General features: G+C 42.4%; 1 protein-coding gene across 1 annotated transcript in view; it reads right to left on the bottom strand.

The window, feature by feature from the left end:
- Nucleotides 1-9944: 9944 nt before the first annotated feature.
- The window catches only part of LOC124805119 (epoxide hydrolase 4-like), a 71214-nt gene continuing 61411 nt past the window's right edge, over nt 9945-19747 (bottom strand). Inside the window, exon 6 of the mRNA XM_047265572.1 lies at nt 9945-10594. Coding sequence (XP_047121528.1) covers nt 10320-10594 — 275 coding nt within the window. The 3' untranslated portion in view covers nt 9945-10319. The remainder of the gene's footprint in view (nt 10595-19747) is intronic.

Here is a 19747-nt window from a genome sequence, read left to right on the forward strand (position 1 = left end):
ACTTGGACATATAATCCTCGATTTACTTTCAAATTTCCACCATGTATCCGTCTTTTCTGTCCAATCACACAGTCGGTCGTTCACCTGACGTCCTTACTTCAGCAATGTCTCCGACCGCTCCGCTTGTTGTCATACCCAGTGATTTTTAATACAATACTTTATCCAGTGAACATTTAATTGCTTATCAACCTTGTATGATCTCTGCTTTAATTCTTGTATTTATACCCAGCAAATTCCGAATTCAACAGTGACACTAGAACTGCTAAATAGTAGTTTTTGATGAACTGTCTGTGTGGGATCGGCTGATGTCAATTTCTTTACCGCTAAGCCGTCAGTTCTGTTGGTATCTTGCTCACATATGGTGAAATTTCTACGACAGCATCCGGAAGAATGCCTGGTAAGCTCTCAAGCAGGCATTACGTTGGGAAAGCCTCTAACAGTACATATATTTCTTATGTGATTGTGTTTGTTGCTAATTATCGGTCTAGTAATCTTTTAATTCAGAATTCGGAAATACAGAAATACAAGACACTGAGGAATGAAATAAATAGGACGTGCAGGGAAGCTAAGGCGAAATGAATAAATCGAATAAGAAATGAAGAAGTGACTGTCGGAAAGACTGACTCAGCACATAGAAAAGTCAAAACAACCTTCAGTGACCAGAATGAAACTTTCTCTCTGCAGCAAAGTGTGCGCTGATACAGAACTTCCTGGCTGATTAAAACTGTGTGCCGGACCGAGACTCGAGCTCGGGACCTATGCCATTCAGGGGAAAGTTCTCTAGAGTTCGAGTCTCGGTCTGGCACACAGTTTTAATCTGCCAGGAAGTTTCAACCCTCGGTGAAATTGAAAGCAAGGGAGGTAACACAGAGAGTGAAATAGGAATTCCACAGTTAAATGCAGAGGAGAGTGCGGATAGGTGGAAAGAATACACTGAAGGCCTTTATGAGGGGGGAAGACTTGTCTGACGTGAAGAAAATCAAGAAGAAACAGGAGTATAACAGAGATAGGGGGTCCAGTGTTAGAATTTAAAAGTGCTTTGAAATACTTAAGATCAAATAATAGAGAAGTGTAGATAACATTCCATCAGAATTTCTAAAATCACTGGGGAAAGTGGCAACAAAACCACCATTCACGTTCGTGTGTAGAATGTATGACTCTGGCGATATACCATTTCATTTTTGGAAAAATGTCATCCACACAATTCACAAGACTGCAAGAGCTGACAAGTGCGAGAATACTCGAAGAATCAGTTTCACAGCTCATGTATCCAAGTTGCTGACAAGAACAATATAGAGAAGAATGGAAACGAAAACGAAGATTTGTTAGGTGACGATCAGCTTATCTTCAGGAAAGGTAAAGGCACCAGACAGGCAATTATGAGGTTGCAGTTGATAAGCAAAACTAAAGAAAAATCAAGACACGTTCATAGGACTTGTCGATCTGGTTTCGAAATTCTGAGGAAAATAGGGGTAAGCTGTAGGGAGAGACGGGTAATATACAACATGTACGAGAACTAAGAGGAAAGAATAAGAATGGAAGACAAAGAACGAAGTATTCGGATTAAAAAGGGTGTAAGAGAGAGATGTAGCCTTTCGCCCTACTGTTCAATCTATACATCTAAGAAGCAATGACGGCAGTAAAAGAAAGGTTGAAGAGTTGAATTAAAATTCAAGGCGAAAGGATGTCAGTGGCTAAATTCACTGATGACATAGCTGTTTTCAATGAAAGTGAAGAAGAATTACAGGATCTGTTGAATGGAATGAACGGTCGAATGAGTAAAGAAGATAGATTGAGAGTAAATCGAAGAAAGACGAAAGTAATTAGAAATAACAGAAATGGGAAATGCAAGACAGTTAACATCAGGATTGATGGTCATGATGCAGTGAAGTTAAGGAATTCTGCTTCCTAGGCAGCAAAGCAACCCATGACAGACGGAGCAAGGGGAACATCTAAAGCAGGCTAGCGCTGACAAAACGGGCATTCCTGGCCAAGAGCAAGGACATCAAAAGCAAGCTAGAATTGGAAAAAAGGCGTTTCTGGTTAAGACCAGCCTCTTAGTATCAAAAATTGCCCTTAACTTGAGGAAGAAATTTTTGAAAATGTACGTTTGCAGCACAGAATTAAATGGCAGTGAAACATGCACCATGGGAAAAACATAACAGAAGAGAATCGAAGCATTTGAGATGTGGTGCCACAAACGAATGTTGAAAATTAGGTGGACTGATAAAATAGGGAATGAAGAGGTATTGCTCAGAATCGAAGAGAAAAGGAATATAATCGTATGGAAAGCACCACTTGTTAGCACTAGAGGGAGCTGTAGAGAGTGAAAACTGTAGAGGAAGACAGAGGTTGGACTGCATCCAGCAAATAACGGAGGATGTAGGTTGCAAATGCTGCTCTGAGATGAAGAGGTTGGCACAGGAGAGTTAGAAGACTAATGGTTTGATTCTATGTAGGTTTCCATAGTTATTATTTCTACTCACATAACATGGAGCGGAAAGTAATTGGCAGTATTAGATGGTTGCTTACTTCCCGAGTGTTCGTACTGCTGTATACCAAGTCAGTAGAAAACTTATGTTGGTTCTTTTCCCAGAGTATGATGATGGTAAAACGTTAAGTAGTGAGACTAAAACACCAAATTTTCTTTTACCGATTAATATCTAATGATACGATTAGTACTACTGGTCTAGGACAAAGTGAGCTGCAGTAGTTCGCAGCATAACGATTAGACCTCAGAACCCTTATAGCACCATCTACAGCTTGCCTTTTGATACTCGTACACTGTGCCATGTAATCAAAATCTTTAATTGGCAGAGACCGTTAGTTACGCGAATTAGTTACCAGTTATTTAGCAAACACTTCACATGAAACTACAGTGCGTCCCATGGAACACTGCCTCGTTTTTTAAATAGCAATACACAAGTTATTGTTCCCATCACAGAAATTTCAGAGTTGTCTGTGAAAGAATAGTCGCTTAACAGCGTGCAGTGTATTTGGTGAACTAAAGTAATATAGATTTTCTGGCGAGAAAATTGTCAAAAAGGCATGTAATTAATATCAAACACCGGTTAAAACTAGAACGCTAAAACCGTTGTATAATAAACAAAAATTCTGTTGTTTAGGATAAATAGAATGTAAAACATTAGACACGTTTACGCAGGGTTGCCATAAGAGTGAAACTATCCTTATAGAGCAAAAAAAGCCACTAGGGGCTTGCCTTCTATGTTTTCTATTTTAAAATTTTGTGACGAAAGGTTTATCGCTTGGTATTTATTTTATACGTGGTGTGTCAATTAAATGCTTAATTTCTGATGAAGGTACTCTTAGTAGTGACCAAAACCTAGGTGAAAAAGACTTCATTTTTGCGACCGAGGGCTGTTATTGTTTTAATTTATTTTGAAATATGTAATGTTTATATTTTGACTCTGTACTGTACAGTAGCTATAGTACGACCCTTCTTCCGATAGGTATACAAATGGTCTCTATGCCAGGAGCTATCGAAAACACTTGACCCCTTATCTCTGTGATCAATGGAACCCGATATATGATTCCCCGATAAATAATACTTTCGCGCTCGGTTTTTTGGAACGGGGAAATCACAAAATTCTCATTGAGCGCATGGTTTATTTTATTTGTAGTGTTCTATTACCTTTAAATCTATGATGTTATGTACACTATGTGATCAAACGTATCCGGACAGCCCCCAAAAAATACGTTTTACATATTAGGTGCATTGTGCTGTCAACTACTGCCAGGTACTCCATATCAGCGACCTCAGTAGTCATTAACCATAGTGAGAGAGCAGAATGGGGCGCTCCGCGGAAGTCACGGACTTCGAACGTGGTCACGTGATTGGGTGTCACTTGTGTCATACGTCTGTAAGCGAGATTTCCATACTCCTAAACATCCTTAGGTCCACCGTTTCCGATGTGATAGTGAAGTGGAAACGTGAAGCGACACGTACAGCACAAAAGCGTACAAGCCGACCTCGCCTGTTGACTGACAGAGATCGCCGATAGTTGAAGAGGGTCGTAATGTGTAATGGACAGACATCTATCCAGACCATCCGACAGGGATTCCAAACGGCATCAGGATCCACTGCAATTACTATGACAGTTAGGTGGGAGGTGAGAAAACGTGGATTTCATGGTCGAGCGGCTGCTCATAAGCCACACATCACGCCGGTAAATGCCTCGCTTGGTGTAAGGAGCGTCAAAATTGGACGACTGAACAGTGGAAAAAGGTTGTGTGGAGTGACGAATCACGGTACACAATGTAACCATCAGATGGGCGGGTGTGGGCATGGCAAATGCCCAGTGAATTACATCTGCCAGCCTGCGTAGTGCCAACAGTAAAATATGGAGGCGGTGGTGTTTGGTGTGGTCGTGTTTTTAATGGAAGGGGCTTGCACCCCTTGTTGTTTTGCGTGGCACTATCACAGCACAGGCCTACACTGATGTTTTAAGCACCTTCTTGCTTCCCACTATTGGTGAGCAATCCGGGTATGGCGATTGAAAATTACAACACGATCGAGCACCTGGGGCGGAGTGGTTACAGGACAATAACGTCCCCTGTAATGGACTGGCCTGCACAGAGTCCTGACCTGAATCCCATAGAACACCGCTGGGATGTTTGGGACCCCAACTTCGTGCCAGGCCTCACCGACCGACATCGATACCTCTCCTCAGTGCAGCAGTCTACGTAGAATGGGCTGCCATTTCTCAAGAAACCTTCCAGCACCTGATTAGACGTATGCCTGATAGAGTGGAAGCTGTCATCAAGGCTAAGGGTGTGCCAACACCATACTGAATTCCAACATTACCGATGGAGGGCGCCACGAACTTGTAAGTCATTTTCAGTCAGGTGTCCGGACACTTTTCATCACATAGTGCACACACATATCATATTCCAGTACATGTTTTTAGCGGAACTTTGTATACAGTGTGGTCCATTGATCGTGACCGGGCCAAATATCTCACGAAATAAGGGTCAAATGAAAAAACAACAAAGAACGAAACTTGTCTAACTTGAAGAGGGAAACCAGATGGCAATATAGTTGGCCCGCTAGACGGCGCTGCCATAGGTCAAATGGATATCAACTGCGTTTTTTAAAATAGGAACCCACATTTTTATTACATACTCGTGTAGTACGTAAAGAAATATGAATGTTTTAGTTGGACCACTTTTTTCGCTTTGTGATAGGTGTCGCTGTAATAGTCACAAACATATGGCTCACAATTTTAGACGAACAGTTGGTAACAGCTAGGTTTTTTTGTGATACATGTAGCTTTGTGAACAGATCTTTTCTAAGAACGCCTGCTGTTACAGCGTTATTACCTGTAAATACTACATTAATGCAATAAATGCTCAAAATGATGCCCGTCAACCTCAGAGCATTTGGCAATACGTGTAACGACATTCCTCTTAACAGCGAGAAGTTTGCCTTCCGTAATGTTCGCACACGCATTGACAATGCGCTGACGCATGTTGTCAGCAAAGATCCTTCAACTTTCCCAACAGAAAGAAATCCGGGGACGTCAGATCCGGTGAACGTGCAGGCCATGGTATGGTGCTTTGAAGACCGATCCCGCTGTCATGAAATATGGTTACCAATACCACTTCAAACGCACGCGAGCTGTGTGCCGGACATCCATCATGTTGGAAGTACATCGTCATTCGGTCATGCAGTGAAACATCTTGTAGTAACATCGGTAGAATATTATGTAGGGAATAAGCATAGATTGCCATCGATAAAATGGGGGCTAATTATCCTTCCTCCCATAATGCCGCAGCATACATTAACCCACCAAGGTCGCTGATGTTTCACTTGTCGCAGCCATCGTGGATTTTCCGTTGCCAAATAGCGCATATTATGCTGGTTTACGTTACCGCTGTTAGTGAATGACGCTTCGTCGCTAAATAGAACGCGTGCAAAAAATCTGTCATCGTCCCGTAATTTCTCTTGTACCCAGTGGCAGAACGTTTTTGAGATTCCCGATTCTCGCGCAATTTGTCTGCTACTGATTTGCGGATTAGCCGCGACAGCTGCTAAAACACCTACTTGGGCATCATCATCTGTTACAGGTCGTGGTTGACGTTTCACATGTGGCTGAACACTTTCTGTTTCCTTAAATAACGTAACAATCCGGCCAACGGTCCAGACACTTGGATGATGTCGTCCAGGACACCGAGCAGCATACAAAGCACACGCCCGTTGGGCATTTCGATCACAATAGCCATACATCAACACGATATCGACATTTTCCGCAATTGGTAAACGGTCCATTTTAACACGGGTAATGTATCACGAAGCAAATACCGTCCGCACTAGCAGAATGTTACGTGATACGACGTATTTATACGTTTGTGACTATTACAACTCCATCTATCACAATGCGAAAAAAGTGGTCCAACTATAACATTCATATTTCTTTACGAACTAGACGAATATGTAATAAAAATGGGGCTTCCTATTTTAAAAAACGCAGTTGATATCCGTTTGACCTATGGCAGCGCCATCTAGCGGGTCAACCATAGCGCCATCTGGTTTCTCCCTGAAAGCTAGACGAGTTTCGTTCTTTGTAGTTTTTTCGTTTGATGCTTATTTCGTGTGATATTTGGATCAATGGACCACCCTGTATAAATTAGTTCTTTCTTGACACAGGTTTCAGGTTGACATCAAAGGAATGGAACTGAAAATTGTTTTGGATCGATTCTGGCTTTACTGTCGATGCGCCAGTATACAGGGTGTTACAAAAAGGTACGGCCAAACTTTCAGGAAACATTCCTCACACACACATAAAGAAAAGATGTTATGTGGACATGTGTCCGGAAACGCTTAATTTCCATGTTAGAGCTCATTTTAGTTTCGTCAGTATGTACTGTACTTCCTCGATTCACCGCCATTATTTCATACGGGATACTCTACCTGTGCTGCTAGAACATGTGCCTTTACAAGTACGACACAACATGTGGTTCATGCACGATGGAGCTCCTGCACATTTCAGTCGAAGTGTTCGTACGCTTCTCAACAACAGATTCGGTGACTGATGGATTGGTAGAGGCGGACCAATTCCATGGCCTCCACGCTCTCCTGACCTCAACCCTCTTGACTTTCATTTACGGGGACATTTGAAAGCTCTTTTCTACGCAACCCCGGTACCAAATGTGGAGACTCTTCGTGCTCGTATTGTGGACGGCTGTGATACAATACGCCATTCTCCAGGGCTGCATCAGCGCATCAGGGATTCCACGCGTCGGAGGGTGGATGCATGTATCCTCGCTAACGGAGGACATTTTGAACATTTCCTGTAAGAAAGTGTTTGAATTCACGCTGGTACGTTCTGTTGCTGTGTGTTTCTATTCCATGATTAATGTGATTTGAAGAGAAGTAATAAAATGAGCTCTAACATGGAAAGTAAGCGTTTCTGGACACATGTCCACATAACATATTTCCTTTCTTTGTGTGTGAGGAATGTTTCCTAAAAGTTTGGCCGTACCTTTTTGTAACACCCTGTATGTGTCTGTGAGAGAAATTATTTCAAGTCATTCCATGAACAAAATGTGTACTATTGTTTACAACAATACGATTTAAAGCTAGTACTGTGACCTCAATCATTACGTGATTTAATCTGATGTAAAATCAGAACAGCAATAGATAAAAAATAAGACGAATTGAAATGACGGGGAGTGGTAAACTGTTGTTACTGAATGTGTGTGCCGAGCATTTCATGACATTTGTATAACAAAAACTAATAGGTAACCGACGACTTCGTGGTTTACAGTTTGACTACTATGTACAGATTGACCGTAAAAACAATTTTTGACGAATAAAATGGAGCATGTATCAGTCGAAGCAACAGAGTGATCGAAAAACTGTGTCACCTACCAGAATACTGAACAGTGTGAAATGTGGTTGGTGGTATAACCGGCAACACATTCAGTGTGCTGGGGATCCTTGTGTGTATAATACTAATAATTATGGCAACTAAGACAGTGTAAAGATGGTACTGGAGAAAGGAATTTTACCAGAACCTCTTAACATTATGTAGACTATAAAAATTACACTGCAAGACCTCTTTGTGAACAATTCACGTAGCCTACATAGTTCCTGGTATTCTGTTTTGCAAGGTTCTAGCGTTGTGAAGTTCACTTCCTGTATCTTGGACCCTCATTGCAGGCAAAGACAGGATATATGTGCATGGAAAGAAAAGGAAAGAAAAAGTGTCTGTCATACTGAAAACACTAGTCCTTAACGAGAGTCCTGTTTGGATAATATGTAAAAGCAGAATTTCAAAGCTGTATAATTACTAACATTTTGTGAATCACATTCTCAACCCTGATGAGTTTTCTCCGTTTTGGAACGTGTGAAACGTGGTTTTAAGGAAGATATATCAATTACTGTTTAAAATCTCGTCGCTTTGGAGGTCTTTAAAATGCACTAGTCGGATGGTCGATATCGTAGCAAGAAAGAGGCCGTGGTCTGCTCGGAAACGAACCTGGCATTCGGTTGGAGTGTCATATGGTAAGTCAAGATGGGGATTTTAACCGTTGTCTTCTGGAAATCGAGCCCAAACCATAAATGGATCACTTCTGCTCTATGTCATGTAACTTTGTGCGCTCAACTATGTAACAACCAAACCTATACAGAGTACTTTCCATTGTTAAGTAGTGGTCGTGTTGCTCCCATGTTGAGTTACTGTAATTATCAGTATACTGACAAGTGCTTATGCTGTAACCTACTGTCAGTTCCACTGTGATTATGGCATCAGCTGCCAGGGTACACCACACCGCTTCTTTGCGGTAATATACAATGCACCAGCCAACATAATTTTGGTAACGCTGAAAAGACGATTCATCCCAGTAATCCAGACAACGTCCCGAGAAGATGTTACAAAATTTAAAAACCTGCCCTCATTATTTTTTACTGTAGAATGTATCGAGATTAAATTACTTACCTATCACTAACATATGTTTCTAATTTGCTTGTCGCCAAATTTATTCATCTCACTGTTTTAGGCATCTTCAATGGCATAAAACAGATATTGTATTATTGCTGTCATTATCTGCTCCTCACTTTACGCAGATAAACACGTTCTTCACATAAAAGAACCGTAAATATGTATTTAGAATGATGTTATTATTATAATATGCACTTGGAGTTAATCAAATCAATTCCATGATACAGAAGAATACTACTAATTATGACTATGTACATGAAGAATCTGAATTGACCCACCAAGGTAGCCGAGAGCATTAATGCGCTGCTTCCTGGACTCGGAAGTCCCATAGTGCTCAGAGTCATTTGAACCTGGAATCAGGTAGGCGCGCTGCCCCAGATCGAATGCGCTCGGCGGATTAGCGACGAGGGCCGGTATGCTGGCCATCCTGGATGTGGTTTTTAGGCGGTTTTCCACATCCTGATGTGAATACCGGGCTGGTCCCCACGTTCCGCCTCAGTCACACAACTCACAGATATGTGCAAACATTCTCAGTATTTCATAGCTTACACTAGACGCAGACAGCTGGGGGTACACTACTTATGTCCCATGGGGTTCAGGGTGGTGGCAGGAATGGCACCTGGCCACCCTCTGCCAGTAACACTGCCAAATCCGTCCTAACACGGCTGGCCCCGCATTGAAGCGGGACAGGGGCCGAAAGAAAGAAAAATATATGAAGGATCTGAATTCTGCTATTGTTGTGGCAATGTTTATATGTACACCACTGAAGACGGCTAAAACCATAGTTGAAGCAGCTGTAACTAAAAAAAATCTTTATCATATACATGTAGAACAATTACATTTACAAGGAAAAAAGTTATTTGGGGGATCTCTCTCTTTCTCCCCCTTCTCTCTTTCTCACTGTCCCCATCTCTTTTATTTTGTTTTCAGTGAAAAGTGAGGAAGGTCGCAATATTCAGGCAAAGAATAATAAACAAAAACTAGACCACCAAGACAACATACAGATACTATTTTATGAGAAGATATAAAAATTGAAATTGGTCATTTATATCTACCTGGCTTGTACACTGCCAGCATACAGTGAAAAGTGAACATTATGTAGCCATGTGCAGTACATCATTGTCTGAAAACGTTGTTTTATACTAACGAAAACTTTATAATTGTTTTTATTATGTGCGTTCACAAAAATACTCAGCACAGTCACCCCATAATCACAAGGATCAGAGAAAGACGACACGTCTCTCCATCAGTCTTAATTCGCAGTGCCCCTGCTGTAGAGTATGTTCTGAGGCACAGATCTCTCCGGCATTAATGCCACTGAAAAGGGAAACTTTTTGCAGTTGCAGGTACCAGACGTCAGCGAGCTCCCTGGCCGGACAGGAAGTCCCTGATGAGCCTGTTGACTTCCTCTGGGTTTTCCTGCTGCACGAAGTGTCCAGCCTCCTTGACGATGGCGGTGGGGACTCCTATCTGGTCCCTGGCGTGAGACAGGAAGTCGAAGGAGAGCGCGAACTCCTTCTCGCCGAACAGGAAGAGTCCGGGGGGCAGCGGCTTGCCTCTCGGCGGTGACGGCTGGTGCCATGGCGCCTCCATAAGGGCCCGGTAGTAGTTGATGGGCGGCGTCAGCGCTCCTGAAAGTCACAGACAGTAACAGCACAGTACTGCACACAGCGTCACCGATAGGCGACGGTACGAGGATGACGTCTGTGTTCGAAGATAACTGGCCGAATCAAAAGCGATCCATACGTTCAGTGCATCCGTTAAGTAGTGGAAGATCTCAAAGTTCCTAATTCAACGGTCGTACTAATGCAAAAATGGCTGATATCCATGTGCTGGGGACGGAGAGGGGACAGGGATTTGAGAAACTAAATAAGAAATTCAGCAATGAGCAAGCGACTAATCTTAGGAGACAGACTGTAGAAAGGCAAATCTACTTTGTACGAGGTTTGCCCAGAAAGTAATGCACCACACTTTTTTTCTTCAACAGTTCGTTATTGAACATAGTGAGAATTACACACACGAAAGAATGCTGTTTTATCTACACACCCTACTTTTAAATGTAATCTCCATGCCGGCCGCTGTGACCGAGCGGTTCTATGCGCTACAGTACGGAACCGCGCTGCTGCTACGGTCGCAGGTTCGAATCCTGCCTCGGGCATGGATGTGTGTGATGTCCTTAGGTTAGTTAGGTTTGCGTAGTTCTAAATCTAGGGGACTGATGACCTCAGATGTTAAGTCCCATAGTGCTTAGAGCCATTTGAACCATTTTTGTGATCTCCATCCCGTTCTACGGCCTTCCTCCAGCTCAAAACAACGGCGTGTATGCCCTGTCGGTGCCAATTTTCGTCCTGGTGGCGGAGCAGGGCTTCACTGTGTAAATCACCTCCTCATCGTTCTCAAAATGTCTTCCAGGAATGGAAAACTTTGAACATAGCTGCTAAGGTTGAGTGACCGTGTCAGAATTATATTAGAACAAATAAGCCCTCAGTCACAAATATTAAGTCAAATGTGACCAGTTTTCGACGCTACTATGAGCGTCGTCTTCAGAATTAAACTAATTGTTCTAAAACATACTAGGTATATAATACATTAATAAAATTAAAGTTTGTACTGACTGGAAAGAGATGCAGTACTTACAAGTCACATTTTAAAAAATCTAAGCCGGAAAGGCGACTTGTTCACTCAAGTACGAGCAGCCCTTAGCGGCTCGCCATCTTATTTACAACTATTCATGAAGTCACCTTTTCGGCTTAGATTTTTTAAAATGTGACTTGTAAGTACTGTATCTCTTTCCAGTCAGTACAAACTTTAATTTTATTAATGTATTATATACCTAATAATGTTTCAGAACAGTTAGTTTAATTCTGAAGACGACGCTCATAGTAGCGTCGAAACCTGGTCAATTTTGACTTAATATTTGTGACCGAGGGCTTATTTGTTCTAATATAATTCCAGGAATGGTATCCTTCAATGGCCCAAGCAGTGGAAGTCCGAAGGCGCTAGGTCAGGGCTGTAGGGTGGACGAGGTAACGGTGTCCAACCCTGTTTCGCTACGTGTTCAGCAGTCCTCAGACTTGTATGGGGACGAGCGTTATCGTGTTGCAGCAAAACATCTCCCCGGTTACTGTGGCAGCGAAGTCGCCAGAATCGCGTATTGTGTTTTGTTAATGTGTTGGCATTTGCTTCTGAATTAATGATGCCGCCTTTTTCCATCACATCAATGAGAATCACACCTTCACAGCCCCAGAACAAGGTGATCATGACCTTACCGGTGGAAGCAATTGCTTTGAATTGTTTCTTCTGTGGGGTCGACTATCGTTTTGTTTCGGGCTCAAAATGGTAAACCCGCGTTTATCACCTGTCACAATCCTGGACAAGAAGGCCTTGCTCTCAGCTTCAAAACGTTGCAACAAATCACGACAAATGTTTTTTCTGTGCGATATGTGAGCCACCGTTAGACACCGCGGGACCAATCTTGCACACACTTTTGAATATCCAAGAGTGCGGATAATTGTATCCACACTTCCTTTGCTGACTGACAGATGCAACGCCAACTGCCGAGTCGTAATGCGTCTGTCCCCGCGAATGACAACATCAGCTCGCTGCAACATGTCAGCTGTGGTCTCCCCGAACGCTGCAAATCGTGGCACGCCGAACCGCCTTCTCATGAAGCACCCACTGTAGGAGCATGGTCATAATGCACTCAAAACTATAGGGTGTTTCAAAAATGACCGGTATATTTGAAACGGCAATAAAAACTAAACGAGCAGCGATAGAAATACACCTTTTGTTGCAATATGCTTGGGACAACAGTACATTTTCAGGCAGACAAACTTTCGAAATTACAGTAGTTACAATTTTCAACAACAGATGGCGCTGCGGTCTGGGAAACTCTATAGTACGATATTTTCCACATATCCACCATGCGTAGCAATAATATGGCGTAGTCTCTGAATGAAATTACCCGAAACCTTTGACAACGTGTCTGGTGGAATGGCTTCACATGCAGATGAGATGTACTGCTTCAGCTGTTCAATTGTTTCTGGATTCTGGCGGTACACCTGGTCTTTCAAGTGTCCCCACAGAACGAAGTCACAGGGGTTCATGTCTGACGAATAGGGAGGCCAATCCACGCCGCCTCCTGTATGTTTCGGATAGCCCAAAGCAATCACACGATCATCGAAATATTCATTCAGGAAATTAAAGACGTCGGCCGTGCGATGTGGTCGGGCACCATCTTGCATAAACCACGAGGTGTTCGCAGTGTCGTCTAAGGCAGTTTGTACCGCCACAAATTCACGAAGAATGTCCAGATAGCGTGATGCAGTAATCGTTTCGGATCTGAAAAATGGGCCAATGATTCCTGTGGAAGAAATGGCGGCCCAGACCAGTACTTTTTGAGGATGCAGGGACGATGGGACTGCAACATGGGGCTTTTCGGTTCCCCATATGCGCCAGTTCTGTTTATTGACGAAGCTGTCCAGGTAAAAATAAGCTTCGTCAGTAAACGAAATGCTGCCGACATGCATATCGCCGTCATCAATCCTGTGCACTATATCGTTAGCGAATGTCTCTCGTGCAGCAATGGTAGCGGTGCTGAGGGGTTGCCGCGTTTGAATTTTGTATGGATAGAGGTGTAAACTCTGGCGCATGAGACGATACGTGGACGTTGGCGTCATTTGGACCGCAGCTGCAACACGGCGAACGGAAACCCGAGGCCGCTGTTGGATCACCTGCTGCACTAACTGCACGTTGCCCTCTGTGGTTGCCGTACGCGGTCGCCCTACCTTTCCAGCACGTTCATCCGTTACGTTCCCAGTCCGTTGAAATTTTTCAAACAGATCCTTTATTGTATCGCTTTTCGGTCCTTTGGTTACACTAAACCTCCGTTGAAAACTTCGTCTTGTTGCAACAACACTGTGTTCTAGGCGGTGGAATTCCAACACCAGAAAAATCCTCTCTTCTAAGGAATAAACCATGTTGTCTACAGCACACTTGCACGTTGTGAACAGCACACGCTTACAGCAGAAAGACGACGTACAGAATGGCGCACCCACAGACTGCGTTGTCTTTTATATCTTTCACATCACTTGCAGCGCCATCTGTTGTTGAAAATTGTTACTACTGTAATTTCGAAAGTTTGTCCGCCTGAAAATGTACTGTTGTCCCAAGCATATTGCAACAAACGGTGTATTTCTATCGCTGCTCGTTTAGTTTTTATTGCGTTTCAAATATACCGGTCATTTTTGAAACACCCTGTACACAGAACACCGTTATAACCACGTCGGAGACTTGCAGCGTATCGAGGGCATTTCGCAGGTGCCCAGCGAGTGACTGTACTTCTGTCGACAGCAGATAGTCCATAGACTTTGCGCAAGCGTTTGTGAATATTTCCCTAAGTTTCATTCTCTGCAGTGAGCAATTCAATGACGGCACGTTGCTTGTAACACGCATCACCTACAGACGCCATTCTGAAACTGTCCTGCAGCTACGCTATCTGTCGGAAGCGAACTCAGGAGGCTTCAGATAATACATACGTAACGTTTCGCATTCGTAGCATTGTTTACGGCTGGGAAAAAAAATGCTGTGCGTTACTTTCAGGGCAACCTTCGTAGTACATGTAGATAGCTTTTGACAACGTTGACTGGAATACACTCTTTGAAATTATGAAGGTAGCATAGATAGAATACAAAGAGCAAAAAGTTATCTACAACTTTTACAGACATTTATTTATTTCTCAAGTCAAGCCCTGCTGCCTGTTATTATAGAACAGGTCGTAAATTATACAGACACCAGGTTCCTGTTACATGGTTGATTTCACAGTGGCACCGTAAAGTTCGTCAGACGCCATGAGCAGAGGTTGTCCGATAACATCGGCCGACAGTTTGGTCACAGTGTGCTCGATCTCCTTCATCAGTTTTTGGCGGGATCAAGTAGGTTGAGTTAGGATAGAATCTGTTCTATGTATGAAGTAGGTTAGGTTTCAACTGACAAAGGGTGGGAGGGCTATGAGGACGTCTCTGCGCTTAGGGAAGAGTACTGCAATGCTGTTTGCTATTAAAAAGACGCTGTATGCATTTGAATGAGCTATATGTGTCTCAAAAAGAACATGACGAGTGCTTTACACAGTCCTCGGTTACTGGAATTAGCAGGCAAGATTTACGAATATACGAGAGGAAGGAAGAAAAGTTGTATGTTGTATTACACGCTCGATGTCATTCGTGGTGACCTTGAAAAACAAGAGTACAAACACTTCATGTAATAGAATCACTGCCCTACTGGCATACAAGCCCAGTAAGTAGTAATAATAATTTGTAAACAATGCCCACATACCATAACCCAAAAAGATTCACTACAGTAGCTTCAAGCATAAGATACTCTAGAATTCTCATTGTAGCTAATTATTTTTTGAGGCTATAATTTACGCCTAAAATTTTCGATAAAGGTTTTGCTCACTTGCGGCTTGCAATAAACCTACAATTCAGTCCATAGATTACGAACTGTATCTCTGTTATGATATTTTTGATTCCTTGGATGCCACAAACTCTTCTGTAACTTAGGTTGTCAGTTTCTCACAGAGAATATTTCGTATCGTGTCGGCCGATATGACCTAAGGAAACAAACTGATGTGAATTTCAGCGATTGTCGTCCGAAGTCTGCACGTTCGGGCTATGAGGTCGCCTAAATTGTGACCGCACACGTACTGATTTGATATCGTCAGCCGTCTTCGCACCTTATCGGTCGTCAGCAGAACCCATCAATATCGGTGCCACTGTGAGCATTGCTTAAGAGGCGAAGGACAAAAAACGGAACAGTAACCGAGATGGGAGGAAGATAAGATCGTAGCTACTCCCCAACTAAGCAAGCAGTAAAGGAAACCGAGGAGAAATTTGGAAAGGGAATTAAAGATTACGGAGAAGAACTACAAACTTTGAAATTTGTCGATGGCACTGTGATTCTTTCAGAGACGGCAGGGGCTTGGAAGAGCAGCTGGAAGGAATCTATAGCGTCTTGAAAAGATGAACATCAACAACGGAAACTCTAGAATAACGGATTGTAGTTGAAGTAAATCACGTGATCATGAGGGATTTAGATTAGGAAATTAAACATTAAAAATAGTTGATGAGTTCTGCTATTTAGGCAACAAAATAAATGACGGCGGCAAAAATAGAAAGCGTGTAAAACGCAGACTGGCAATCGCAAGAAAAGCATTTCTCAAAAAGATAGCTACAGTCGCAGGTTCGAGTCTTGCCTCGGGCATGGAAGTGTGTGATGTCCTTAGGTTAGTTAGGTTTAAGCAGTTCTGAGTTCTAATTATTCTAAGTTCTAATAATTCCAATCCCGAAGAAAGCGGGTGTTGATAGATATGAAAATTACCGAACTATCAGCTTAATAAGTCACAGCTGCAAAATACTAACGCGAATTCTTTACAGACTAATGGAAAAACTGGTAGAAGCTGACCTCGGGGAAGATCACTTTGGATTCCGTAGAAATATTGGAACACGTGAGGCAATACTAACCCTACTACCTATCTTAGAAGAAAGATTAAGGAAAGGCAAACCTACGTTTCTTGCATTTGTAGACTTAGAGAAAGCTTTTGACAATGTTGATTGGAATACTCTCTTTCATATTCTGAAGGTGGCAGGGGTAAAATACAGGGAGCGAAAGGCTATTTACAATTTGTACAGAAACCGGATGGCAGTTATAAGAGTCGAGGGGCATGAAAGGGAAGCAGTGCTTGGGAAGGGAGTGAGACAGAGTTGTAGTCTATCCCCAATGTTATTCAATCTGTATATTGAGCAAGCAGTAAAGGAAACAAAAGAAAAATTCGGAATAAGAATAAAAATCGAAGCAGAAGAAATAAAAACTTTGAGGTTCGCCGATGACATTGTAATTCTATCACAGACAGCAAAGGACCTGCAAGGGCAGCTGAACGGAATGGACAGTGTCTTGAAAGGAGGATATAAGATGAACATCAACAAAAGCAAAACGAGGATAATGGAATGTAGTCGAATGAAGTCGGGTGATGCTGAGGGAATTAGGTTAGGAAATGATACGCTTAAAGTAGTAAAGGAGTTTTGCTATTTGGGGAGAAAAATAACTGATGATGGTCGAAGTAGAGAGGATATAAAATGTAGACTGGCAATGGCAAGAAAAGCGTTTCTGAAGAAGAGAAATTTGTTAACATCGAGTATAGATTTAAGTGTCAGGAAGTCGTTTCTGAAAGTATTTGAATGGAGTGTAGCCATGTATGGAAGTGAAACATGGACGATAAGTAGTTTGGACAGGAAAAGAATAGAAGCTTTCGAAATGTGGTGCTACAGAAAAATGCTACAGATTAGATGGGTAGATCACATAACTAATGAGGAGGTATTGAATAGAATGGGGGAGAAGAGTTTGTGGCACAACTTGACTAGAAGAAGGGATCGGTTGGTAGGACATGTTCTGAGGCATCAGGTGATGACCAGTTTAGTATTCGAGGGCAGCGTGGAGGGTAAAAATCGTAGAGGGAGACGAAGAGATGAATACACTAAGCAGATTCAGAAGGATGTGGGTTGCAGTAGGTACTGGGAGATGAAGAAGCTTCCACAGGATAGAGTAGCGTGGGGAGCTGCATCAAACCAGTCTCAGGACTGAGTTCTAACAACAACACCTAGGGGACTGATGACCTCAGATGTTAAATCCTATAGTGCTCAGAGCCATTTGATCCAATTTTTCAAAAAGATAAATTTGTTGACACTGAATATAAATTTAAATACAAGAATGTCTTTTCTATAGGTGCTTGTATGGAGTCTAGCCTCGTACAGAAGTGAAACTAGGACGATAAACAGTGCAGAAGAGAAGAGAGTAGAAATTTACCAAATGTGATGCTACAGGAGAGTGCTGACGGTTAGATAGGTAGATCGAAAATGACTGACAAGGGGGTACTGACTCAGAATGAATAAAAAAAGAAATTTATGGCACTAAAAACTCTGTCCGAATAAACTCGGATGGCCCAACGGTACCGACTGCAGTGCCATTCTCAGCCGGTAGGCTCCGCTGGATGTAGATATGGAGTAGCACATGGTCAGTACATGGCTCATCCGCCCGTTGTCAGTTTTCGTGACCGGAGCCGCTACTTCTCAGTCAAGTAGATCCTCAATTGGCCTCGCAAGGGCTGAGTGCATCTGGCTCTCCAACAGCGGCAGGCAGACCCAGACGGTGACCAGTCCAAGTTCTAACCTAGCCCGACAGCGCTTAGCTTCTGTAATCTGACAGGAACGGGCGTTACTACTGCGGCAAGGCCGTTGAAAATTTATGGCGCTGCTTGAATGAAAGCAGAGATTGGTCTTGAGATACCAAGGAATAATCAATCTGGTAATGACAGAAACGAGAGAGATAAAAACTGTAGACGGACATAAAGGCCTGAATACAGAAAGGAGGCCCACATGGATGTAGGTTGTGACGGTTAAGCAAAGAAGAAGACCCTCGTACAGAATAGACTCAGGGGGAGAGCTGCATCAATCGACTCTTCTAACTGAAGAAAACAACATAATGATGCACAATAGAAAAGAAACGAGACCTGTAGTGATATACATATCGAATATGTGGAAGATATAGTGCTCTTTTCTAGTCAAAAGTTTGTCGTAGGTCACAATGGAACATACATCTACATTTTCGTATACATCTACACTCTGCAAACCACTGTGAAGTGCATGGCAGAGGGTACTTCCTATTGCATAAGTTTGATATTCGTCCAGTTCGTGTATGGAGCGCACGAAGGATGACTGCTTAAAGACCAGTGTGCGCTCTGTAATTAGTACAGCGTGACCTTCGCAGTCCCTACGTAGAAGAGTATAGTACATTATGAGATTCCTCACTGAACGCTGGTTCTTGAAGGTTTCTAAGTAGGCTTAATCGGCATATCTGGGATCTACCGATTTACGTTTTCAAGCATTTCCGCCATGTTCTTCCGTAATTCAAACAAACTTGTGATAATTTTTGATGCCCTTCAGTATGTACGTTCAATATCTCCTGTTAGCTGTATCTGACACAGGTTCCACAAAATTGATCAATATTCAAAGACGGGTATTACAGATGTGTTGTATGCAACCTTTTTCGCAGATTGATTGCATTTTTCCGGTTTTCTACTACTGAACTGAAGTCTCCAACCTGCTTTACTTACGACTGGTTCTTTGGCATTATTCCATTTAACAGTCCTACAACTCGTTATATCTGGTTGTTTCTACTGGTTTACTGATTCAAACTGTCACTCTCTGATGTTATATTCAAAGGATACTATGTTTTTGCATTTTGTGAGGTGCAAAGTAATACATAAGTTGAACATTTAAATCCAGTTGCTTGTCTTTGCACCAGTTTGAAGTATTATCAAGATCTATGTGTGTAATTTTTCAGGCTGTACATCATTATCGATAACTACATAAGCTTCAAACCGTATGAGGTTACTACTTTAATTAACATACAATTGAAACAGCATTCGTTACATCACACTTCGATAGTGCACGCCTGAAGTCATTTCTCCATCTGTTGATGAGTCTCCATCTCTTGATGATTCTCCATAACATGCTGGACCCTCTCTACCAACAAATCTTCAAATAAGAAACAGGGCGTTCCAGGCTTTAAGTAGGACATTAAGGCGAAACTGCATCCCTATCTCACTGCTTAGCAAACCTTGTGTTCCTTGATATACTCGGTTAATTCGAACACACGCCATTTCAGTATCGAATAAATCCAATAAATGATGCGCCAAACGAATATATATTTTATATTAGAAAGCATCGTTA

Source organism: Schistocerca piceifrons, chromosome 7, assembly GCF_021461385.2.
Source record: "Schistocerca piceifrons isolate TAMUIC-IGC-003096 chromosome 7, iqSchPice1.1, whole genome shotgun sequence".
In the NCBI taxonomy this organism is placed as follows: Eukaryota; Metazoa; Arthropoda; class Insecta; order Orthoptera; family Acrididae; genus Schistocerca; species Schistocerca piceifrons.